Genomic DNA, 27,424 nt, shown 5'->3' on the forward strand with positions numbered 1-27,424 from the left:
GAGAAATGAAATAACTTGTTCGATCTGAAATGCTGTAACAATGAAAAAGTGATTAGAGAATAATAATCGGTGAACACTGCCCATCTATACTTTTTCTCAAAACAAATGAATAAACATCTGAATTTAATTTAACTATGTCACACAATTCCTTTCAGTCAAATGACAGCCCCTTTGATTAAACCTAAGTGAAGTTCCGTCTGTAATTACCATTCCTCAGAACTGTCAGCAATGTCTTCAGCATGTATTCTACCACTAATAAGATTCTTTAACAAATTAAAAATACAAAATTTTAGAACCTTTTGCATGAAACATATGAACATACTCCAGAGAAACACTGGGCCACTGCTTTTATCCTTAATGTCTCTTCTCCATTTTCCTGATGCAAAGAGTTTTCTTGTTTAATCCTTAAACCTGAGAAAATATACTAACTATACCATAAAATTGGAAATTCTAGAGACATAGTTAAAACATCAAATGAATAGCTGACACCATAATTACACAAGATAACTTGAAATATACTGAATATAATATAATATAATATAATATAATATAATATAATATAATATAATTCTCATACAATCTCACCTGCCAGATACGGACGATACAAGCATATGCCATCAAACAGTGCTGCTGATGAAAAGGAGAAGTAGGACCAGAAATTAAAGCCATTAATGTCTGTGCTCTAAACAAAGCTTCCAATTGTTTAATATTACTCAAATCTTCCAAATTAATTGGGGGCATGGTATCATTTGCTCCAATGTCTATCTTCAAATTTTCTGTAGGTGAAAATTTCGGTATAGTATTTTTTTCTGTTAAAAAACAAATAACATGCTTGCAGTGACTATTTAAAAATGCATTCAAAAGTTAAAATGTCTAAATTAAAAATTAAAATATTTATGAAAAAACCCAGAAAAATGGAAATCCGTCTACTGAAGATGTTGTTCTTACGGTGATGCAATGCTACCTGTACCATGTTTTCAACGAATAATGTAACAGTTATGTATATTAAATGATGTAAGTCTGACACAGAAATGAAAAACACAGCAAGCACACTTTAACTATGTCATCTTGAAAATAAATCTGTGGGAAAGCAAGTCCAACTTATTTATTTCAGCCTCTGAAGTAGTGTTGCAGTCAAATAAAAAATCCTCTTGATGCTGACGTAGAGGTTTCTACAGTGACCAAAGACTATGTCCTAACTACCAGTAGCCCAGCCGGCAAGAGATGTATTTGGCCAGCACTCATTTCCAAAACAGAAATGGGCAATAATCCAATTACAGATACGTCAATGTCAACTAAATCTAGAACATAGCTCAAGCTCACCCCTGTGTCTGTAATGAGATATCTTAATGGCTTTTGATGGCAACTACAGAAGATACTCTGCTACTCAATCCTCTGGTTTGTCCTGTGTAATTCTAGCAATTTTTCAGTAAACACTGATGTTTTATAGAAATTCCAACTCTGCTTGAAATTCAGCAGAAAACCAAGTAATTCAGCAGATTTTCAGCTTAAAGTGAAGTATTATAAAGACACATTCAAAATCAAATTGATGCTCTACAACATAAAGCAGAGTGCAGTAACATAACACCTATCACATAATCCAATGACTGTCACAGATGAAAGTAAAGTAACAGGCAAATCGAGTGAATTCTGAGCATGACTAACACAGTATAAAGTTAGGGAAAGGGACAGTTTAGCAGATGTTTTTTATTCTTTCATAATAAAAGATACAGATGGCAAGATACAGACAGGATAGGTGGTCTGCAAGAGGGGTAGGAAATTGGCATCTCTCCTATGAAGACAGGCTGAGAGAGTTGGGGTTGTTCAGCCTGGAGAAGAGAAGGCTTCAGGGAGACCTTCTAGCAGCCTTCCAGTACCTGAAGGGGCCTACAAGAAAGCTGGAGGGGGACTTTTTACAAGGGCATGTAGCGATAGGACAAGGTGTAAGGGCTTTAAGATGAAAGAGGGTAGATTTAGATTTAGATTAGATGTAAGGAAGAAATTCTTCACCATGAGGGTGGTGAGGCACTGGAACAGGTTGCCCAGAGAAGTTGTGGATGCCCCAACCCTGGCAGTGTTCAAGGCCAGGTTGGACAGGGCTTTGAGCAACCTGATCTAGTGGAAGGTGGCCCTGCCCATGGCAGGGGGCTTGGAACTAGATGGTCTTTAAGGTCCCTTCCAACCCAAACCAATCTATGATTCTATAATAATATTGCTACTTTAATAAAATGTGTGATACTAGAGACACTGAATATTGATCTTTTTCAATGCAAACACCAACTACTTGTCTGAACTAGCTCACCTATCCACACCAAAATAAGAGCACAGCAGATGTTGATTAATGCCACACAGTACAGTATTGTTCCAGAAATTAGATACTTTTTTTCCAATTAAATAATGGGGTATCCTGTCCAAATCAGTCACTGAGTCCATACCACTGCAAGTGGACACAAAGTAAAAGGACCAAATTGGTCACATAAGTACTTGAAAGCATACATCCCTTTGAAAGTAATTTTTGAAAAATCAATCCTAAGACACTAGATAGAGCCAAGGAAATAGCAGTGGACATAGGTACCCAAATCTTGACACAGAAACCATTTCCTGCAGTTACATCTGGCCCTCCGTGAGGATACATTTGAAACAAACTGCCTAGCACTGCCTTCTGGTAGCATGTCACAAATCAGGAACCCCTACATCAGACAGGAGCTGTATCTTACTATACCAAAAGACTGAGGGCAGGTCTCCATGGCATGACACAGAATTCACAGACATATTTAAGCTAGCGTTGAACAAATGATAGTGAATACTGGAGAAAGTACAGCCAAGCTGGTCCCATTCTTTGTGGTAACTAAGCTGTAAATTAAAAATGTCCCTTGCATTTGCTGCTGAGAAATTCCTCTGAAGGATATACACCTTTTACATACCTTCTTCTTGTGAGGATTGCACAGAAAATTTCGTATGTAGCAAGAGATCTACCACCGAGTCCAGAGGTTTAATAACATCATTGAGGGGAAACTGGTTACAATATAACCATTCAGCAAATTCCATGAGATAATCAACTTTCTGCCATTCATTTTCTTGTTTCTATAAAAGTAATAAAGGAAGATCTCATTTATATTTGGTGATGTAAACCACTGAAATGATATTCAGACGTTCAATATAGTTTTAACAGAAGCAAAAAATAATAATTTGACAGTGAGTAGTTTTATTGGCATCACATAATCAGAGTTATGCTAAACGGAATGTAACAGAAAACTCTACCAGTTAATTCTTTGCTTTATCAAAACTTCTTGCAATTAGCTACTCTTAGACATTTTTCTTTGACAAGACTCAACTGAACTTTTACTGGATACCAATATTCAACCATACAGTTTTCCAACTGAAGAGCAAGTTCAAAGTTATAAAAAGTAATGATCGAGTACATGGCCTTCCTACCAGTTCAATTACATACTTCAAAGAACTTGCAATCCCATGAATCACTTAAGAAACATCATTCTAACAGCATTTGAACATACAGTAAAATCTGACAAACCTGTAAAGCAGTGATTGCATTTTGAAAACAGCTTAACTGTCCAGCAATACTCCTGGAGACTGTTACCAAATGACGCCACATATGCGACAAATAATCTTCACTTTCATCTCTGAATTTCTGAATGTCCATCATAAAATTGCATCCCAATCCTGCCTTCACTGTAGCCATATGTTTAAAAATCAAGCTAGAAAAAGACCCAAAAAATTGCAAATTACTTGCATCTGTACCTGTAAAGTAACTTTGTGAGTAGGATAGATACACTAGTTCATATCAGTATTGTACAGAGATGTAAAGTTCATAAACTGACATAAAAGGGCATAAATCTTTGAACTTGGGTAAGACTACGGAAACAGTACCCTAGATAATTTAGTTTCCATTTAACGTAAATGGAAGGAAAATTAAAGTTTCTGCTATATAGCCACATTTCATGTGCCTATTTTCTTGCAAAGTAAGGTTCTAATATACAAGTTTTTAAAAAATGAAATTTACAAATGTTATGAACAGATTAAGATAAGAAGCACTGCCAACGTATGTCTTTTTAATCGAAAAGACACAACAGTGTTTTCTGTTATAAGAACTGACATGCTGACAAAAAGTAATCGTATTATTTTCCCAATGCAAAATTAAAAAAAATACTCAGAATTTTATACTTCTCAAGAATCAGGATGCTTATTTTAATAAAAATAAGTCAACCAACTTACAGCCTGTGTCTTGTTTGAGGCAAAACTTGAATAGCTTCATCCAGGACTTTTAGTGCTGTTTCCCAATCAGCTTTATCAGCATATATGTGGAATAATAACCCATATAAGGAGGTTCTTAATGTCAGGTCTTCCTCAGCACCTTTGAAGTATATTCAAATGATTTATTAATATACTGCAGAATTAGAATAATGATATTACAAAATACTGTTGGGTTTTTTTAATACCAGATCAAAAGAAGGAAAAACATGCCTGGGAGAAAGCATCCAACTGATAACCCAATACTTTGAAAATCCTTTGTAATCCACTGATGCAAAGGCAACGTATCTTTCTTCTCCTGAAAAGACAAAAAAAAAAAAAAAGGCAAAAAAGAAAAGCCCTTTATCTTTTGGTTAGCATAAATCTTTAAGTATTAATTACTTCAGGCACTGTTTTAATATCTTTGTCAGTGACATGGACAGTGGGATTGAGTGCACCCTCAGCAAGTTTGCCAACAACACCGAGCCGTGTAGTGTGGTCAACATGCTGGAGGCCAGGTATGCCATCCAGAGGGACCCTGACAGGCTCGAGAGGTGGGCCCGTGCGAACCTCATGAACTTCAACAAGGCCAAGTGCAAGGTCCTGCATGTGGATCGGGGCAATCCCAAGCACAGATACAGGCTAGGTGGGAAATGGATTGAGAGCAGCCCCGAGGAGAAGAATTTGGGGGTGTTGGTTGACGAGAAGCTCAACATGAGCCAGCAGTGCATGCTTGCAGTCCAGAAAGCCAACCGTATCCTGGGCCACATCAAAAGAAGCGTGACCAGCGAATCGAGGGAGGTGATTCTCCCCTCCTATTCTGCTCTCATGAGACCCCACCTGGAGTCCTGCGTTCAGCTCTGGGACCCCCAACATAAGGAGGACACGGATCTGTTGGAGAGAGTCCAGAGGATGGCCATGAAGATGATCAGAAGGCTGGAGCACCTCTCCTATGAAGACAGGCTGAGAGAGTTGGGGTTGTTCAGCCTGGAGAAGAGAAGGCTTCAGGGAGACCTTCTAGCAGCCTTCCAGTACCTGAAGGGGCCTACAAGAAAGCTGGAGGGGGGCTTTTTACAAGGGCATGTAGCGATAGGACAAGGTGTAAGGGCTTTAAGATGAAAGAGGGTAGATTTAGATTAGATGTAAGGAAGAAATTCTTCACCATGAGGGTGGTGAAGCACTGGAACAGGTTGCCCAGAGAAGTTGTGGATGCCCCAACCCTGGCAGTGTTCAAGGCCAGGTTGGACGGGGCTTTGAGCAACCTGGTCTAGTGGAAGTCCCTGCCCGTGGCAGGAGTGTTAGAACTAGACGATCTTTAAGGTTCCTTCCAATTCAAACCATTCTGTGATTCTATGGTCTTCTAGTATATGCCTCTCCAGATGTGACTGCATTTAAAAATTGCCTAGGGTTAGCCTGATCAAGGATCACTGGAGACCAGTTCCTGCCTCTTACAATGGTTACTACAGTATATTAGAAAAAAAAAAAAATCAATAACTCTGGAAATAACCAAATATAGAATGCTCTGTTTATAGGAAATATTTTTTTCTAACTAATATCAGAAGTCACTATATAGTCTAACTCACAAGAACTACTAACATTTTCAGACATAAAAAGCCTATGCTATCTATAACTGTATACTTTCATTATCTACATTAACGTCTTGCTTTTTAATACAACTTAGTAAGGGTTCACTCTGAAAATGCACTGTGGTAGTGAGTTAACTATATATACACATAATTAAGTATTCCTTTTTGTTGGTTTTAAATGTATCATCTCTGCAAATAACTAAACCTTTAGAACTGTGCCTATGGGCAATTACTGTTATATATCCAAACACTGTCAAAGTTCCATTAAGTTTACAATCTTCACTGTGCTTCCAAGTACACAGTGTACTCATCAGTTCTGTCTCGTACACACCCAGAATCGAGCAGACCAGTCACCATCTCTGATTATCTGTGATTTATACATGGCTTGAGGAAAAATCAAATTTAAGTTTTCTATTCCTGTACTACACTGCTTGATGACCTGAGATGCAGACTCACATTGGTACCACTGAGCTTGAATGCAAGAGTTATTAATAAACCCTTCAAGCTCTTATTGAAATTGTGCCCATGGAAACACACAGGAAAACTCACATCAGCTTCACTGACATGTAAATCAAACGTAGAAAGAGAAACGGATCAGCTCCGGGGAATTTTGAAGTAGGAAAAGTTGTAAATCTGTAGGGATGTTTCAGTGTGCGGAAGAAATGCCATATGGTGAGATGTGTTATTGTTTCCAAGGACTGACTTCTTCAGTTTACACATACTGTTCATAATCAACAAGTATTTAATTTTATCACAGAATCCCAGCACAGTTTGATTTATAACTCCTTCCTACTGCCAAAAGTAGTCTAAATAGTCTGTTAAAAAACTGAAGATATGCAGTGTAAAAATTCCTTTTTGCAGGTAGAAGACAAAATTGAATCTGCAGGTGTGGGGAACCTTAATTCAGTTACTTTTTTTTTCCTGAGTTTGTGTTTTAAGATCTATTATCATCCTTTCCAGAAGTGACAGACTTTTTTCTGGATTTTCTTTTGAATATTTTCTAAACATTCCCTTTTGTAAGCTTCACAAAGTGAAACACTACAGACCTTCAGACAGCAAATTATTTTGAAGAAAACTGTTGCAAGTCTTAAACCAGAAGAACCACCAAATGGAAAAAAAGAGTATATGATTCCCTGTATGTGTGAATGTGTGCTGTGTGAATGCAGGTAAGAAACCATGTATGTGTTTATGACAAATAAGTCACTTTCCCCTCTTAGGAAAGGTATCTTGAAGTATGCTTCCAAAGCTTCAGAGCAAACCAAAATTCTTCTTTATCATCAGTACCAATCACTAAACACAAGCACAATTAACAATCCCTATTAGATATTCTTACCTGTTTATTTTTAGATTCTGCTTTAATTATATTCTTAAGAATTATTTCAGTAGGTTCTTTAAACTGCTCTCTGTCATGTGGAGAACTTAGCAAAGGTAAACATGCATTCCAAAAGTGTCTAGCTGCAAACATTACAAGGGAATAATTTCCGGCTTCACCTGCATACCTGAAGAAAGTAAAGTACAGCTTAATGAAGGAAAACAATCACATTCTAGCCAAAATAAAGGATTTTACTTCTACAAACATCCCGGTTTACCTGATCTAGGCACCACCTTATATAATCTCAGCAGTAAGGGTTAGCATATGAGATTCATACAAAAGATATTATCCATTTTTATATGCAAAACACCTTCAGCAGAAGTAGCAATAAACAAGTACCCCATTGATGGTTTTACTGTATTTCTGTGTAAACTTAGTTCAAGAGCCTTCATTAAAAAAACAGTAGAAATCTACCTGAAATGTTCTTATTGGAATAATCTACTTTTTTGGCTTCCTATTATGTTCATTTCTCATTCTAAAAACATTACAAAATAGAATGAAACGATTATTAAAATGTTATGGATTTTGCATAGTACAGTACCACTGTAACCCAAGAATATAACCCAAATGCCTCTAGCTGCATTCAAATTGTTTTGAACATATTCCATGCAAATGTTACTTTGAATTAATAAAATTAAGTAATTCTCCAGATTGTGATACAACACAATACTCATATGAGTGAGCAAAAGCTTTAGAATTTAGCTAAAAATTATGGATTGGTATTAAACAATCACCCATTGAATAGTTTCACTATTTAAAAAAAAATAGTTTTTTAATCTGGCGATCTTTGTCATTTTCTCCCACAGTTTCATGATTTTTTAGAGTCCACATGCTTACATACCTTACATCTTAATACTAGACTTATTAAGGTCTAGTTTTTGCTCACCACTTTTTGTCTCCCTTTTGGAATGTGTTGAGTTATAAATACATGTTCAGTCCTTCCTGAAAAAGTGCTTGTCATAACATGCAAATTTAAAAAAATACAGATTCATCCACAACATGATAACACCTTAGAATTCTTTTACACTGGCTAGTCTAACTTCATTCATCACTCTCCTTCTAATGATCAGTCTTTAATTATCAGTCTTGGGAGAGAATATGTTGATCCCCAGATCTGTAAATCAAATTTTAGTCTGTTTTATATTAGTCTTCTCTCAAAGTAAAACATACCTGGCACTCTGAACAAAGGCTTTTGATGCTGCTACATGCAGATGTTTTCTTCCAGACAAATTTTCCATTATACTCTTTCCTTGTATACAGGCAGTAGTGCTTAACATTTCTTGTCTCACTCTGTTACCAGGCCTGAATAAAGGCAAATAATTGAAGAAGTGTTAATCTCACAGTCTAAGAACATACCAGTTCGTATTAATGATACTTTCAAGTTGTTACTAAATAGATCTCCCTAGCTTTGGAAATTACAAATGCTTCCCCTGACTTTTCTTTTAAAATTGGAAAATATTTTTAAAACTGAACATTTTGTGAAAAGATATCAGAAATAAAATATCTTTTTCACAGCTCTAATGAAAATAACTGTGAAATCAGATTTTAAAGATTATTATCTACATTTAGCAAGGGCAGAAAATAGATTTGGGGTTTTCTCCCCATTATTCACTACTGTACATCAAACAAAATATTAGTCCAAAGTCAAACTCACGTGGCAAGCAATTAAAAACAGGAATAGGGAAAATCAGACAATTTTTGATACTTTCTTTTGGAATTGGTCTCACTTATGTCTGGTAAAGTATGCAAAGGGCTCTGGAGAAATTGATTTGGATCATATTCCACTACATTTAAAAGAAAATAGTGTAGATTTCAGTCCCAGCACTTAATCAGTTAAAAATAAAAAAGTAAATAAATTTGATATCTTTGGTTAATAGTGATTTTTAAAGAAGAGAAGTAATAGAATGTGCAATTTTTTAAAAAAATATCTTCGTTACAATGTGCATCAATATACAGAAATGTAGACATTCTAGTTGGCCTAGTTCCTACCCTGTGGTGAGAACTATCATGCAGTTATGATTTGTGTCCACGAGAGGACACCAGTGTTCTACAGTACAAGTTAACAACAACAAGTTAAAAATAAATATTTAACCCTTCTTTGTCCTGAAGTTGTGCTTTACCATGGGAAGACTAAGTTTATCTTCAATTTCTCTGGAAACAGCATTGACAATCCATGACTACATTTGTTCATCAAAGAATCAAGCACTTCATCATTCACTAGCTTGCAGATTGCTAGATATGCAGCAAGTATTTTCTCAATTTCTGTAATGTTCTGAAACTATATATTTCATATTAAGACATTTTATTTGGTTTTACATGTTTTTCCCCATGTAGCAAACAACCATGAATTTCAAAGAGCAGAATATTTTTTTAAACGAGAAATTATTTTTCAGAGAGAAAAATGAACACTAAATTATATTCGAAGTGTTTCACATGTTTACTTCAAACTTCCTACATTCCAACAAATTGTTACTAAATGGAGTTCATTCCCTCCTCTTTTGATAAAATTACAATTCTGGTTTTGGAGGAAATTAAATTAAAAAATAGAAGGATTGAAGGATATCACTTTTTTAGAATAAGGGACTCCACCAACAGATCCATTTATATACAAAACCTTTTTTTCTTTTCTTCTTTGAGATCAAAGTTTTAAATTACCAGTTAAGTAAGACACTGGGCTTTTAAAGAAATGAGTTACATTCCCATGGCACCCATATGCATAGGTGGTAATAAAGACCATAAGCAGTACCTGACACCAGCGCTTGGGATATAGTAGCTGCTATCACCTATTATTCACAGCTACATCTTGTTCCATGAACTGCGTGGACCCTTTGTGTATTAGAGCCAGTTCAGCATTGGAAGAAATTTGCATCAGCAGAAGAACTAGAATAAGCTACTTTCTGCTTGGAAATCATAAAAGTGTGAAAAGACCATGATTGCCACACACCATTTCAGAAAAGCAATGCTCCCCAGGACTCTAACGCATGTATATATGACCTGTTCACTCACTTGGGTAACAAAATTCATATATCTTCCTGAGCTGGGTCCAGAGCTATGATCTGGATCTCACCTTTTATTCAGGCTATGCTGCAGAGTTCAAACATCATCTGCAGTAGTAAAGTAACTGGTAATGACAGAGTCAGCAGAAGCAATTTTGCTTTCGCCTCTAACTGTACAGTTTCTTTGCAAAAAAGATTCTTTCACTTTTGATTATGTGGTCAGATGCATTTACCCTACACACTCTTTCTTCAAAACTTAGTTCAAGTATACCACAGTATCATGCAAAATTCCGTGTACTTACATTTCATATTCTTTAGCATCTCTATTGTTGAAAAAATTCTCATCTGATTGCAAGATCCTTTTGGAACAAGTCATCACTATTTCATAGTCATGTGATACATATGCAAAATATGTAAGCCGTGTCAGTGTCTGCAACTCCACTAAGGAATCTGACCAACTGCATTCTAAAGCCAATTTCACTAACTGAAAAAAAAACCAAAGAAAAAAAAAAAGAAAAAAATAGTTTAAATCTCATGTTTTTATCATGCTCTTTTCTATAGCACTGACATGCTTACAGCTGTACCTTCCTGTGGGAAGGCAGGATGCAGGCCCCTGGGGTGGTCCTGTGCAGCTGATGGATCAGAGCTTGTTCTGAGAGAGACAAAGACGGGCTTGTGGAAAATTACAAATGAAGCAATAAATAAGGGCTACGTGGCAAGGACTGGGCGTCCTTGAGAAATGAGGATGTAGATAACAAGAAGTTATGATCAAAGTAGAAGGGAGTTATACAGCTGCTCAAACTGCAAGTAGAAGAACATAAACAAAAGTAACTGTTAGGCTCAAACTGCAAGTAGAAGAACATAAACAAAAGTAACTTTTAGGCTCAGCCAATTAGGATCTGACAAGTAGGCGCGTATTAGGTCTAACTGTATAAATATGCGTTGCTTGAATAATAAAGTCGAACTATGCTTTATCACTCATATTGAGTCGGACGCATCTGTTCCTTCAGCCGCGAACCATCGGTCAACTCCTGGCATCGGGGAACTCCCGACATCTTCAGGAAACTCCCGACATCTGGCACCCGAACAGGGACCGGCAAAGGGCGGCTGAAGCAGAGGGGCACCGGTTTGCAGCGACCGGGGGGTCAAGAGCGACTTATGACTGCTTTTACCGTCGGTGTGTCGTCTCCGAAGACCTGAGCTACTAGCTAGTTCGCCATTTCTGCGAGGGCTACAGGGGTAAAGGCTGCTTGCTGTCTGCAGGGTAAGGTACATATTGCTTTTATTTGCCGTAGTGCAGGATAACCGTTGCTGTAGTGCAGGATAACCGGTTATGGAGTATGAAGTAGCCCTAGATTTATTACAGCACTTTTTAGAAAAGCGGGGAGTAGAGTGTAAGCACTTAGCTGGTTTAATTGTTCTTGGGCGGGAGAAGTCGTGTTTTACTACAACAGACTCGTTATTTGAAGTATCAGCATGGAGGAAACTGGGCGATGTGCTGTGGGATCTTGTGATAGATGAGGATAAGATGGCAAAGAAGTTAATGAAACCATGGAGAGACGTGATAAATGCTATAAAACGATATCAGGTTGAGCGGAATGTTGCAGCCGTAGCCACGGAAAAGCTGGGAGGAGCGAGGGAGATGACTCCCAGGGAAAGCGGCGAGAGCTCTTTGCTTTTTAACAACAGCAAAGTTCCCGGTCCACCTTGCTGGGGACCAGTCTCAGTGACCGGGGTTGATAAGTCAAATTTGCGACATGCTGGGGACGTATCCCGGCAAGCAGCCAAGTCTCAAAAAAAAAAAAAAAAAAAAAAAAAAAAAAAAAAAAAAAAAGACATCAGAAGGAGGGGAGCCGCCCTCATCACAGGAAGGATGTAGTGAGACAAAAGAGAAAGGAGGAAAGGAGTGGTGAGAAGAGTGGACTGGAGAAAAATAATGGGAGAGGCAATAGAAGAGAATCAGTTGGGGGTTTTAACGGACCTGTGTCAGGGATCTATGGCATTTCCCGTGGTCTTTGAGCAGGACGATCAGGGGCATACACGCGGGCATCACAGTATGCTAAATTGGAAATTGCTCTCGCAATTACGCAACACGGTCAACGAGTCTGGGCTACATAGTGAGCCTACTAAGCAAATGCTGAATTATATTTGGGGAGGAATGGTGTTATGTCCCGAAGATATCAAAGTAATTATGAGAATGATTATGACTCAGTCACAACTACTGTTGTGGCAAGCTCACTGGCAAAGGCACTGTGAGTGGTCTGTGCAGCAGCCTAGGAACCCCCAAGATCCATTACAGGGGGTAACAGTGGAACAGCTAATGGGTGCGGGCCCATTTGTAACCATTAATTCGCAGCTTGAACTGGGCCCGGATTGTTGTCTTGAGTCTATGCGGACAGCACGGGCAGCGGTAGAAAATGTAAAGACTGCCCAACCCGCGCCGTCATATATGGCCATAAAGCAGGAGCGGGATGAGCCTTTTGCGCGGTTTGTTGATCGTGTGACTGCCGCAATAGACCAATCCGATGTTCCGGGATGGATGAAAGCTGCATTGTTACGACAGTGTGTTATGGAGAATACTAATTCTACCACAAAACAGATGATATTGACACTGCCAGCTGATGCTACCATAGAACAGATGTTAGAAAAAATGAGCAGAGTACCAGTAGGGCCTCAGGCGTTATTAGTAGAAGCAGTGCGGGAGTTAGGGAAAGACATCATACAGGCACAGAGGCAAGCCTTTGCCGCCCTAGCCCCGCTGCGAACAGAAGACACACGGTTTCGAGCTCCATCTCGTCGGGGAAATCAGTGCTTCCGCTGTGGCAGAGAGGGTCATCATCGTCGTGATTGCCGAGTGGATCAAGTATGGTGTGAAAGCTGCAACTCTTCAAACCACGATACCAGGGCTTGCCGACGATCGGGAAACGGCAAGCCGAGCGCGCAGGGTCGCCGCGCTACGACAACAGTGGCGGCCCCAGCACAGGTAGAAACCCAACCGCAACCGACGACTGTATCTCATCACAACCCACTTCTGATGGCGCCCTGCAACCCGCCACAAGGGGGAGCCTCGGACTGGATCTGGCAACAGCAGTAGAATGTACGCAGTGGATCCCAGCGAAGTGGACCAGAGCGGTGATAGAGACGTCGGACAACAGAAATAATCATGACGATCCTGTGGAGTCTCACGCTAATCCTAATCTGGACTGATGTCCTGGACGGGTTGCCAAGGGCGGCGTTTAACATAAAACAGAATGTATGGGTGTCCCTGGCCAGAGAATTGAATACTACGACCTTTTGTGCGAGTCTGGCGTCCCCTAGTGTGCCTTTCATCACTTGTCTAGTGGGAGTGCCATTGAATGACTCGGACTGGGGAACAGTGACTCAAACTGTTAATGAAATGAATGCTCCGTTGAATAAATCTGGTCGGGGAATTTCTGGGAGGTTTGCAAATACTACCGAAGGGTGGCTCGACCGGTATGATAACTGGGATGATTGCCTCCCTGTCGGTCCGGAACCGGCAGAAATTGAATTAGTGGATGCATTAAAAGCCTCATATTGCTTTTATTTAAATGCTACAAAGTGGGGCTGTGCGCGTGAAAAAGACAACACCGGGTGTGACTCTACAGTGGAGACGCGGGTCTCTCCGGAAGGGAACTGGTCAGAATGGTGTAGCAAGTGGGTGAGGAACATATCATACCCCAACCCTGGTACTGTGTACCCTAGGAGGCTACCCACGGGACTGTTTTTGATTTGTGGGAATCGGGCGTGGGCTGGTATTCCACCAAGACTGGTAGGAGGCCCGTGTACTATAGGGCGCCTTAGCTTGGCTCTACCACACCATCACCCCAGTTCGATAAGGCCAGTGCGGTGGAAGAGAAACGCAGCTCAGCAATTAGAAAATGATTGTAATGATGAGGTAAAGTTATGGAATAGGTGGGAGGTACTATTTGCATCTCTCTTTACGCCGGGAGTAGCTGCAGCCCGAGCCCACAAAAATCTAGAGTCCCTGTCCTGTTGGGTGGTGAAACAGGCAAACCTGACAAGCAGAGTTCTTTCGACAATGGCCGAACAGTTACGTGAAACGCAGCATGCAGTATTGCAGAACCGCATGGCTATTGATTTTTTGCTTTTAGCGCATGGCCATGGGTGTGATGAATTTGACGGTATGTGTTGTATGGACCTTGCAGATCAGTCACAATCGATACATAGACAAATCAAACAGTTGATTGATCACTCTCAAAAGATTAACGAAGAGGTGGGGTTGTTTGGGCTGAACCAGTTGTGAGAGTGGTTTTCACTAAACGGACGGCTCAAAGGACTGTTACAAAGTATTTTTATGCTTTTAATAATCGTAGTAGTAGTAATATTATGTTTAAGCTGTGTTATGTCATGTCTTCGCCGGCTAGTGGAAAAAAGTTTTGGTCAAGCTCTCCTCATACAAAAAGAAAAAGGGGGAATTGTGGGAAGGCAGGATGCGAAACTGGGGTGGTCCTGTGCAGCTGATGGATCAGAGCTTGTTCTGAGAGAGACAAAGTCGGGCTTGTGGAAAATTACAAATGAAGCAATAAATAAGGGCTACGTGGCAAGGACTGGGCGTCCTTGAGAAATGAGGATGTAGATAACAAGAAGTTATGATCAAAGTAGAAGGGAGTTATACAGCTGCTCAAACTGCAAGTAGAAGAACATAAACAAAAGTAACTGTTAGGCTCAAACTGCAAGTAGAAGAACATAAACAAAAGTAACTTTTAGGCTCAGCCAATTAGGATCTGACAAGTAGGCGCGTATTAGGTCTAACTGTATAAATATGCGTTGCTTGAATAATAAAGTCGAACTATGCTTTATCACTCATATTGAGTCGGACGCATCTGTTCCTTCAGCCGCGAACCGTCGGTCAACTCCTGGCATCGGGGAACTCCCGACATCTTCAGGAAACTCCCGACACCTTCCATACAACCCACCTGGACATGGAACAAGTATGTGATAAAACAGTCTAAAAAACCAAAGAGTTACAAGAATAATCAAACTATACAACAGAGGTGTATGTAAATCCAGCTGGAAGTTGTGCATATGCCTTTTGACCAGCAGTATCTGCCAGGACTTATATGTCCTCAGTCCTCTTCCAAAAATCAGTGGAACAGGACTTCTGAAATTCAAAGCCCATTTTAGTTAAGCCAAAGGTAAGAATGGGAGATAGAACTGTTTTTACAACAACGGTGTTCCATATATAGTTTCATTATAAGATCTAAATGTCTTCCTTGCTTTTGCATGCATCAGTCAGAAAGTTCCATCTTTTTAAGATAATGGGAATTATTAATGAATTGGTCAAAATGAGGATACTACAATACTGCTCTCCAAAAATGAGTGACTGAAGTAATAGCTAAAGCTAACGCATAAATCTGTAGACCAACTAGAATTAGATACCTATATATATATATATATGTAAGGACCCAGATCCTAGTCTTTAGAAAGATGGACTTCTAACAAAAGTGTTAGACAATGTCACCAGATTCCTAGCTAAATGGGGAAATACATCTTAGTCCTTTAAGAAAGCCTTTCACGGGAGGTAGAAATTATAAATGTGGTAATCAGATAAGACTACAACTCACTGTTCTGAAAATACAGGGTATAAACCTTTCTACACCACCTTTATTCCTCTTGAATAGCCTGCTAACCAACAGGATCACAGGAGAAGTGTGGCACTATTCAGCATAAGTAATCATGGAAGACTGATCAAAAGCAAGTACTTTAAGAAATTATGCCTCATATAAGACTCATCAAAAAGCCATCTAATTCTTTAAATAGTAACAAATTGAAGTTGTGTTCTACCTTGCAACTGCTAAAAGTAAATTCACTATAATGTGAAGTTTTCTGCTGAAATTCTGAATACTTCCAACACAAACCCTAAAATCCACTTCTCTACAGCTACCTGAAAGGAGGTTGTAATGAGATGGGTGTCAGTCTCTTTCCCCAAGTAACAAGTGATAGGACAAGAGGAAACAGCCTCAAGTTGCACCAGGAGAGGTTTAGATTGGATATTGGGAAAAATTTCTTCACCAAAAGGGTTGTCAGGCACTGGAACAGGCTCCCCAGGAAAGTGGTTGAGTCACCATTCCTGGAGGTATTTAAAAGACATGTAGACATGGCGCTCAGGGACATGGCTTAGTGGTGGACTTGGTAGTGTCAGGTTAATGGTTGGACTTGATGATCTTAAGGGTCTTTTCCATCCTAAACGATTCTATGATTCTGTAAAGTTTTCTCCACAAAAAATGAAAGGTCAGAAGTATGGTTCTGTACAGAATTCATCTGATGGTTATGGAAATAATCTGTTAGAGCAACATGGGAATAATTCTAATACTGGTATTCTAATGCGATCTGGTTTTTGGATAAATGAAAATATTCAGTCATGAAAATCTTCTACCTGTCATAACTAGTCAGTCTCTTGGAAAGTTTTAAAGGAAGTCACATTTATACTATGCAATTTCTTAAAACTCAAGAGCTAATAAAACAAAACTAAATACCTGAGATAAGCTGGGAACAGTGAAATCCATGAGACCCAAGCCATTACACGAATACATTTCTAGACCAACAAGAATTCTTGTTGTAGGATTTTGTGTTCCATCATTATTCTAAGCAGAAATAAAAAATTCACATTAACAGGTTTGCAAGTAAACATTATTAAGGACATTAATTGAGATGACAAGGTAATAATAACTATGTTTGAAAACCTCAATTTGCATTAAGCAAGTCTTCCTCTCTTTATTGTGTCCTTAAAATGGGGGATTTTATGTATTTATTTATTTTTAATTAACATTGTGAACTCTGAACTACTACAGTTTCAACACTAAAAAAATATAGCAACAATACAATGAATGTAAAATTCCATATATCACTGAGGGATTCTGGTTTTATACACAAAACAAAAAGATAGGAATAAAATATTAATTTCCAACTTACTAAGTCCATATTCTAGATATAAAGAGACCATATTAAATGTTGATATAAATGTAGCTGATTTTTCTTAACATTTTTAGTGTAGCCATTTCATTACTTTAAATGTATGAATTCAAAACAAACTTTGTTATACAGTTATCATATGACAAACATCGCCATAGTTATTCTTGGCAGCTAAAAACAGAAGGTAGAGTTAAGAAATGTAGACTCACCACTATGCCCAATGTGGAAAAATTTGCTGTATTCAGTGAAGATTTATGGGAACTGCAGCCAAAATTTATTTTCACATTGTATTCAAATATATAGAAGAAAATACACATTCATAATACCAGTCATTATTAAATGAACTCATTAATTTAATTTTAATTGTTCAAATAAAAGTTTCAACATTATGTAGTATTTCAGAGAAATAATACCTCTTCCTCAGTCCCAAGTTTATGTCCAATCTGCTGCTGATTTAACTGTTTTGCTTTCACCCATGTAGCAATGATCTGTTGTTGTGCAGCAATAGGTACTGTTTCATTAGGTATGGTTCCAGTTGTCACATTGAGGGCAAATTCACAAATCTAAACACCAAGAAGAAGAAATAAAAAAGACTGAAACACAGGAGAAATGTGAAAAGCTCTCTGTACGGAACATGCCAACCATTAGTTATTTTAAAATCATTGCACATGCATCTCTATGAAGTCAACCCATATAACAAATAGAAGTTACAGTACTCAGCCCCAGTTGATAAGGAACTTCAGTGTGCATTTGGGGAGGACCTGTGGTGGCAGGAACTGTAAAAGGTGGTAGCTTATTTTTTTGCAAAAATGTCTACAATTTAATTTATTTGAATTGTAATATACGACAGCAGACCAAAAAACTACAAAAAAATGAGGGCTTTGTACCTCTAAGGCAGCTTTGATATCAGGAAGTCCACTGGGATCTACTGAAAAAGTCTGGATGACATTTGCTTTTTCATGTTTCTTTGCTGCAGCTTTTCTGCTTCTGTCTGTTGCTGCATCTTTTTTTTTCTTCTCAGCAAGTTTTGGCTTTGGAATCCAACAAAGAATTAAGCCCCGAGCCAAAGCATTACATAGCATCAATAAAATCGCAGTACTTCTGCAGAAGAAAACAAAAATCAGAAGTGCATACTGCAACAGATGTAAGAGGAAAGTAATAAAGTTCATTACTTTCAAGTAATAAACATTACTTGAAAATCTATATTTTTCTTAGAAAGCAAAATTATGGATGTTACAAAAAATTTTCACATTGAAAGAGCAGTTAAAATGGTTAAAAGTACAAAAAACCACAACCAGCTATCATAGTTTACATCATATTTTTTCAGCTCTTTCTATAATTGAAGCTTCTATTTCCTCACAGAGAAAAAAAAAAATCATATTTATGTCAGACAAACACATTTAAAATAGAATTTTTTCTTAGTGGGCTGCTATGCATGAAAATAATAACTATTTCCCTAAAAAATTAACCTAAGCCTAACCCCTCAGATAAAACCACTTATTTATCACACTGTATTACTTACTCTTCATGCCAAGCAACTGCTGAGATGGAAATACTTTTTTTTTTCTTTTTTGAGAAAACACAAACTGAGTTATGACTAAGATTATTGCTGATACATGTTAATACAAATATGAGAATTAATAAGCAGGTATTACCAGCCTTCACCTCTGCACAAAGTGCACTTTAAGCTTTGTTCTCTAATACCGTTAAAAGAGCCTTCTTTGCTGCTGGTCCTAACAGTTTGCCTAGTGCTGAGGTCACTCCCAATAATGTGCTAAAAAGTCTAGGATTTTGTCCCACAGTCAGACTTTGACTTGACCATCTCCTTGTCATTGTCAATCATTCTCCTATTGCATTTACTACAGAACAGGATTTCCCTAAACCACTGTGGAATCTATATTCCCATTTTCATGGTTTATTAATGTGCACATTCCCTTTTTTTTTCCCCTCTCTTTTCTCTTATATTTCAGAACCAGTAGTAACCACCTTACTCTGATTAGAAATACTTACAACGAACTATATTTACAATATAATTCAACTTCAGAACAACTGACAGCAAGCAAACACATTTTGAGCTGTCCTGCAAACTCACAGGCTAAGAAAATTTTCCTGATTCTTTCTGACTAGCTTAACAAAATGCTGTTTCACATGCACATGTTGCTATTCCACAATGAAGAGAAATTAATATTGCTTAGTTTAAAGTTAATATGGCTTATAGTGAATAGTAACAAAGAACAAATAGAAAGGATTAAAAAGTCATTTTCACACCACAAAATTAAATTTATCTTCTGAACCACTCTGTATATACCAAAGTCCTACTACTACTAAAAAGCCAGCAATAAGAGTCTTTCACAGCACAAAGTGATTTGCAATGTTTGTAAAAATATTTTTCTGGTTTAGAAAAAAAGAGCATGTTCATAATCAAACATCTGAATTTACCCATTGTGCCCAACAGTCTTGACGGCTTCAAGAAGAGTCTGCAGATACTCAATAATTTCCCTCTGTCTTCCTGAAGAGATAAGATGTCTATTGTAGTTTAAGATATACACCACAGCATTATGAACAATCCAGGCTTCATTCAATTCTTCTCCTATTTTGGCTGCACGTTGGAAGTTTTCCATAGCATACTGAGATAAGGAGTCTATCCATAAACTACAAAATTAGTATAAAGAAGCTGTTATTTCAAAACTTCAACACTAGAAGGAATTATATCATAAGGTTAAATATGCAGTAGCACATTTCAATCAACAATGACAAAAAAATGGAATTATTTTTCAGTTGCATTTATTAAGTCTTCATCCATTAACTTATATTTTACTTGGATGAGAAGATGACTCAGGAAAGGAATTAGTTTCAACATAAAATGAATAGTCTCTGACACTCAAATGCTATTAGCTTAAAAAATAGTGGCTATAGTTCATGCTTCATCCACGTGGTTTTTTTAAAATGCATGTGTGAATCCACACATCAGTGCTAGAAATCATTAAATATCCATGACAGGGCTCTACTTGAATGCAGGTACAAGTAAGGCGTTCCACTCAAGTGTTAAGGAGGCATCTTTTTCACTTAATGACTGCATGTGTTCTTATACTCAAAGATATCTCCAGACATTCTGAAATGCTAAATTCATGTTTAATAGAATAACATCTTTTTTCATATTCTATGCAATAACTTTCTTTCAATAACTTTATTTCTTAGAAAACACAATATTAAAAATAGAGTCTTGAATGATCATACAGAATGGTCACAGTTAAGTCACAAAAGCAAAAGCAGAAACTCACACAGGGTATTACTATGTCAGAAATGGTACAGGACACAGTAGACTAAAGTGTTTTTTTCCTATGAGGTTTTAATCTAATTGGGTAAATTCAAAACCAGCTTAGTAGCAAATTTTGGAACAGAATCCTCATCATCTTTGTCCCTTGGTTCTGATCAGTTTATACTTTTTCCTGTTTTGGTGAACACTTGCAAGCAGACAGTGTGAGAAACTTTACTTAATCTTCAGACTTAATGAACAGAATTCGGAACACAACTCTGACATCCTACTCTTTCAGGACATGACCACTGTCACAGTAAGGCTAATATTAGTATGAATGTGAACAGAAGGGAGTTTAAATATCATCTTCAGAATTCTGCCCCCCTCTCCTCCTTTGCAAGAAATAATGTGTGAGACCAGAAAAAACCCCGATACTTGCTATGTTATACTCTCCCTTAGTCATTTCAGCTGATTAGATGGAACAGACTAGTTTTGCAAACTGAAGGAATTAATTGTATGTATTCAGGTACTCTGACATCGTTATAGCTATAGGAGCTATAAAGCAAGACAAAGAGGTTTTTGATTTGGGGAAATGTATTTTTAAATATAGAATTTCATGGTCTAAATGTCAATATAACACAGATTTAGCAGTTTTTAAGGTTGGGATATTAGTTTCTAGTTTCAGAGAAATAAATGTTAAATTAAAAATAAAATGCACACTCCAGAATGAAACCAAACTAAAGAAAAAATATTTCAAACTATTTTTTTTAGATTCTTTTCCTTTTCCCATACCCATGACTACCTAAAAATATGAAGCATCTGGTGACAATGAATTTTGCTAAGAAGAAATAACTTTTGCAATTATCATCTGTGTGTGATAATAGCAATCTATCAGAGTTCCTAGGTCTTGTTATATATTAAATAAAAGCACCTGTATGTTTTCCATTCTGGATCACCTTCAGGAAAATATGAAACATATCCTGGACGATACTGGCTTTTATCTTCTGGGGGTACAGCATGATCATTCAGTTCAATACCCTGCAATCTTAATAAATGAACAGTTGCCTGGAAAGATACAGGGAAATAAATTCGCTACCCAGGTTATCATTGTGAAAACAGACTGTGACTTAGTGTCATTACCTCTTCAAAAATTAAAAAATACAAAATGCTTTTTCAGATGTTGTACAGGCCTGTACAACTACATGAAATACAATGTAAAATACTTCATAATCTTCCAATTGTCTCTAGCTAATTTTACTAAATAACTTCACTGAGAAAAGAAAAAAAATTTTTTTTTTAATCATGCTGGAACTTTAAAGATCCACAAATACGGTGTCACATGTCAAACATTTACAATAGAATCCCTTGTGAAAAAGTGTTATCACCATCTGCAGTGAAACTATTGCTATAGTTACTTTCACACAGTATTTGCAAAAGATGCTTCATGAAACTACTACTTCCTTTAGTTCCCACGAAGATAGACAATAATTAAACTCAAAATTCCAGTGCTTTAAGATTTATACATAAAATTATACATAAAACAAAGCTAAATGAAACAAATATGAATGACAGCTGTGTAATTTATTTACCTCTGCATTAATGAATCTTATTTCTGCTAATATTCTAAGTAAATCTCTTTCAAAAGAGAAGGATTTAGCAGGTAGTAATGATCCTCCTGGTAAGCTGTCACCTTGATCATCATCCATCATAGTTGTACTAGCTCTCTTCTTCTGTGCTAAAAATAAATAAATAAATCCATTATTATTACCATGCAAATCAGAAAAAAATCACCTTAATTTTAAAATTTAAAAATCCCTACACATTCTTAAATCCACAAGAAAGAGCTAACAAGTACAGATTTGCAATTATTTCACTCAATTTTTTTTATCAATACAATTTATTGCACTCAAAACCTGTTCTTCTCAAGCAGTGCTGAGGTATTGGTTACCTGTGATTTTGCTTCATTTGTGCATAAACTTCAATATTTACAGCAAATAACTTGCTCCAGTCATAACATGAATACTGAAATTACATTAATATGAATATAACCCATGGCCTCTAGTTCAATTTTATTGCTTCAGTGGAAGTGGAGCGCTGGACATTATGTAGTGGCTAAAACCTCAGTGTGTTTAAATCATGGAAGGGGTTGACTTTCTGGCAACATACACATCAACAAAGAGAAAAATAGCATTACTTTTCTTTGGTTTAATAACGAAGAGAAAGGACCAACATTATTTTAATATAAACCCAAATTAAGAGCATAAAAGCTGTCACAGTGGGTTCCCTCTACATTGTTGGCCAATAGAGGGTGTTTGAGGAAAGGCATAAAAAGTAGGATATACAAAACTACTTTTTTTCCCTGGCCTATCTTCATAGTTTTTCAGAATCTGCATCCAAGTAATCTCCTGAACCAGAGGTTCTGTTCGACCGATCAAGTTCGATACTCTTTCATATATCTAACTTACTAGCCTCTGTCTAATTTTTTAAACCATACTTCGATATTCCAAAATAACCTTTTAATTTCTGTTAAAAAGCAAAGTTTTTGTTTTCTTAAAACCTACAGCCTGATAATTTGACTGGGTTGCTCCTGGTTCCTAGACTAATCACACCTATTTCTCCAGACTAGCCATGTTTCATCTGTCATCTCTTTTCCAAACTAAAGGGGAAAAAAAGTACTTACCAGAAACTCAGGGCAACCACGCACCAAAAGCATCATTAATAGGAACTGGTATGTTCTTTTTCTGTAACTCTAGAACATCTTGAATTATTTGTCTTTATTCAGGCCTGACAACCCAGCAAGCCTCTGCAGAGAGTCTTCACACTACAACAATTATCTTTGCCCTATCCTCAATATGATATATATAAAGACAACCTTTCAATTTTCTCACCCACTAATCCTAGAATTAGTAGTAGTAAAGAAAAATTAATTGGAACATGAAAATGAATGGTGCCAACAGTTCTCAGGGAACTCCAGTCAATCATAAATTTCTCTTCCTGCCTTGCGTATCTACAAGCTTCACATTTCATTTAACTGCAAGTAGTATTCCCACAGTTATAAACTGCTCAGAATAGATTACCTCAACTGCTCCACCAAATGCAGCATTGTTTCCTTTCCATTTGCAGAAAAATGCAGCACTCAACGAAAGTATGAATGGGTTTCCAGGAGGCCACTCTAGAGTTCTTGAGAATGGAGACCTCTATTTCAAGGTCACAGTTACTGCTTAATTTCTAGTGAAGTTCTACCTCTGAAAGCATTGACTGACTTCAGTAACCTCATAACAAACTTTGATTGAACCATTTGAAACACTTCTGAACAGAGATGAAAAGTGTCTTGATCTCCTGCCTACCCAGGAAAAGTATTTAGAGTGACACAGATAGAATTTTAAAGCCCTGTAAATGTTCAGAGTATGAGAAAAACACCTTTACGCTGGAGATGCAAAACTTGTGAAAGAAAAAATTACATACCAGTTCCTACTAATGATGCTTTTGGTGTGTGGTTGCCCTGAGTTTCTGGTAAGTGCTTTTTTTTCCCTTTAGTTTGGAAAAGAGATGAAAGGTGAAACATGGCTAGTCTGGAGATGCAAAACTTGTGAAAGAAAACAGGTAAATTAATGCCTTATTTTAAGTGGACCTTGGAAACAATCTAGAGAAAAAATGTGGGATTAGTTCAATTAACATTGGCTAGGGGAAAAAAAAAAAAAGCCAACAGGGTGTGTATTAGAATTTCATCTATTCTTAAAGGTGAGTTGTACAAACTCCCAGGCAAAAAAAACTATAACAGAGACATGTAAAAGTCAGAAAGCAGCTAGAGGTTTTAAAGTGCTCTTTCCCTGAGTGAGAACTCTTAACATATGTGGTAGGTTTTCAGCAGGCCCTCAAGGAACAAGGCACAAACAATGTCAGATATCTCAGAGGAACCACTAATAAGGGAATAAAGGGTAAAAAATGTTACAACGTGAGTCTTATACCAAGTGACTGATAATCCATTTTTCTTCAGCTTCCTCGGGTAATTAAGTATGACAGAGATGGATAATATGGCCCTAGATCACCATTAGGGAATGAACCTATTTTCTTAGATAGGTAGATGCATTTCATACAAGTACTTTTCTTTAGCACTGGTGAAACACTTCTGAAGGCAAAGTATGGTTTCAACAGAAAAATGTATTAACTGATTTCTAGATTCGGAGGTAGAAAGAATATTCCATGTATGCCAACATGCAGTGGCAGACAAGAGTCTCAGTGAACTTTGGGAATGGGAGGGAAGAAAATAATAATATTGCCTGACTCCTTCAAGTAACTCTAATAAATGAGGAAGAAGTTCCTCTTGCAACATTCAAAATAACTTGTTCACTTACTTTTTTTAGGTTTTGCTACCTTCCTAAACAAAGTATCATCATGCAAGAGACAAAATCTGCATGCTGCGCGGCAGACATCCCATACTTCTTGTTTACGTGCAACTTTTGCCAAATCTGCCCAAAGTACAATTCTACCAAAGAAAAAGCACACATAAAATTACTTTATAAGCAGGATTATCTTCCACATTTCAGGATCGACAAAAAAATCATTTCAATAATGACGGCCAACAGAAATAAAATTTTAAACCTATTAAATTAATAAATGGAAGACTTCCTATCAGTAGCAAAGATAACGCTACCACTTCATTAACTTAAAAAAAAAATCCCCTCAGCACATCAAGAGTGGAACAAAATTCTTGGTTTAGATAGTAACTATACTGAAATTTCAAGATGTGTGTGACACCCCTAATTATCTATCTTACAGAATAAACTAAACTAAACACTTCAAAAATGATGTTGAGAATTTCAAAATAAGTCTTGAAAACAAGTTTGGATTTAGACTTTTTTAGACAACAGTTTAAACTTCATCACAGGAATTTTTAGTGCAGCAAAATAAAGGAAACACCTCCTTTTAAATAAAGAATGATAAAATGATATACAAATAGTCAAAACAAAACCTGTGATTGTCCTACAGATTAATCTTTCTGACTCTCAGAATGGACTACTTCATTTCTTTATCAAAAAAGTTGTACCATGTGATGTGGTACAAGGACCTCAAAAGACACTTCAGCAAAGTTGCAATTGGACATCTAGTTATTCAGTCTTCCAGTCTTAATCCACTCATTCTTCTGTGTGTTCAGTTCATATCAACAGAATAAGTGAGTTTATGTGTGCATGTGAGAGAGCTGATTAGAAACAGTGAAAGAATACAATTATGCATACCATGTGAACGTAATGGAACTTTTCAGACATAAACACATGCTTAAATGCTTTGCCAGGTCTGACTGAAGTTTTCAGCCTCTTACAAAGTATCATCAAGTAACTTAACAGCTGCAATAAGCAACTTTCCCATTAGAGACTTCTACACAAGACAGAAGAGACCCTTCTTGTCTATAGTAATTACCTCTCTCTGTCATTTTCATTTCTTAAGTGTTTCAAATGTTCAACAACTTTCTCCACGCTTTTAATATGATGTTGTGCTTTTGCACAGAGGTAGCTTATTTGACTCCTACTTTTACCTGAGGAAACTTAGCAAAGAAAAAGGAATTCAAGGTAATTTTTAAGTATTAGAGATTTAAAAATCCACATGAAGCATATGCTATTTGATTCATAACTACTTTCTGAAACACTTGAAATCGAGCCCTTTTTTCAGTCCTTCAAGCTTTCCCAAAACCAACCAACCAACATGAAAAAACCCACACCCCACCAGCATCTATCATCTTTTTCCTATATCTTCAGATACAGTTGTCCCATACAAAAGCTGATTTATGCTTGTTTGGCACCCAAATATCTCAAGTATACCTCTTTTCTGACAGGACATGCGTTGCTCTAATTAGCCTCAGTCAAGAGTAAATAGATGAAGTAATACATAAAGTTCACATTCATGCTGAATTTTAAGAGCACTTATCTAATCAAACACATTTTCAATCAATATTAAAGTTTGTTGTTTTAATTTGAGAATACTGACTTTTGTTTTACTTAGTCAACAAGATATTGGGCAAAAATATTAAACAACGAAATAACCAACAGAGAAAAATGATGCAAGGGAGGAACAAGCTGGCCCCCGGAGGTAGAAAATTACTCCAGTGGTACAGATACGTCAAAAAGATATTATTTTTTGCAGTGTAATGATATAGAGGAGATGCTTTGCATTAGAATACAAGTAATTTGATGTGACGGGGAAATCCGATGAGTTTGTACATTCACTTGAATCTAAGTGATGGTACCTAACATAATGCAGACTGAGTAAGTTTTAACTTGATCCTCAAAAAATTTGCCAAATAATAGCAGCAATAAATATAAAGTATTTCTGGCTTTAAAATATATACATACGCAGGTTCGCTTACATTCACTTAGGGGATGTAATAGGAAGGCATAGTATCTTACTATTCTTGTTAAAAATATGTTGCAATGCATTATCCAGCGTAGGATAAGGCTGTGTTACCTAATTACACACATAGATCAACTGACAGAAATTGTTCAGTATAATGACAGTAATATCATGTAAAGTTGTAGGTAATGAATTGTGTATTAAAAAAGTTCATTGTTCTCTGGATCTATGGGTACAACTGTGACTAAATTAGGCCAGCATATACATCAAAAAAGAATGAAATGTTGATGCACAGTTACTTATGCAACTTAAAAGAAAAAATAACCCTACAAATCTGATATCCTGTCCTATGTATATTTTAATAATACAGTTGCATATATATTTTCTTACTCCTTCAATAAACATGTTTAAGTTTGTTGTAACGTAAGTGTCATGGAAAAAGCAAAAACCTCGCTCTTTGGATGACAGCCTCAGGAGCAACTGAAATCTTTCAAAACAAAATTTTACAAAACGTGTGTCAAACAGATATAAAGTATTGTAATAATTGTAATATTGTGATAATCTCACTCATTTTAATGGCTTATCTTGGAAGGCCAAGTGTAGTAAAATTTATTCTGAGGAAGTTTGGATATAATTTTACAGTTGTCAGCTCAAAATTCAAGAGCAG

The 27,424-nt window shown here is 37.0% G+C and overlaps 1 protein-coding gene across 1 annotated transcript in view; it reads right to left on the reverse strand.

Moving 5' to 3' along the window:
• The window catches only part of CFAP46 (cilia and flagella associated protein 46), an 82,191-nt gene that overhangs the window by 31,472 nt on the left and 23,295 nt on the right, over positions 1–27,424 (reverse strand). The window contains exons 13-29 of the mRNA XM_059821386.1: positions 25,831–25,954; positions 24,768–24,898; positions 22,002–22,147; positions 21,344–21,477; positions 19,596–19,808; positions 18,158–18,257; positions 18,044–18,094; positions 17,570–17,719; positions 16,721–16,828; positions 10,505–10,686; positions 8,377–8,496; positions 7,168–7,333; positions 4,483–4,567; positions 4,234–4,372; positions 3,533–3,716; positions 2,925–3,084; positions 586–776 (exon numbers count right to left, since the gene is read on the reverse strand). Coding sequence (XP_059677369.1) covers positions 586–776; positions 2,925–3,084; positions 3,533–3,716; positions 4,234–4,372; positions 4,483–4,567; positions 7,168–7,333; positions 8,377–8,496; positions 10,505–10,686; positions 16,721–16,828; positions 17,570–17,719; positions 18,044–18,094; positions 18,158–18,257; positions 19,596–19,808; positions 21,344–21,477; positions 22,002–22,147; positions 24,768–24,898; positions 25,831–25,954 — 2,384 coding nt within the window. The remainder of the gene's footprint in view (positions 1–585; positions 777–2,924; positions 3,085–3,532; positions 3,717–4,233; positions 4,373–4,482; positions 4,568–7,167; positions 7,334–8,376; positions 8,497–10,504; positions 10,687–16,720; positions 16,829–17,569; positions 17,720–18,043; positions 18,095–18,157; positions 18,258–19,595; positions 19,809–21,343; positions 21,478–22,001; positions 22,148–24,767; positions 24,899–25,830; positions 25,955–27,424) is intronic.

This window comes from Gavia stellata, chromosome 9 (genome assembly GCF_030936135.1).
Source record: "Gavia stellata isolate bGavSte3 chromosome 9, bGavSte3.hap2, whole genome shotgun sequence".
Lineage (NCBI taxonomy): Eukaryota > Metazoa > Chordata > Aves > Gaviiformes > Gaviidae > Gavia > Gavia stellata.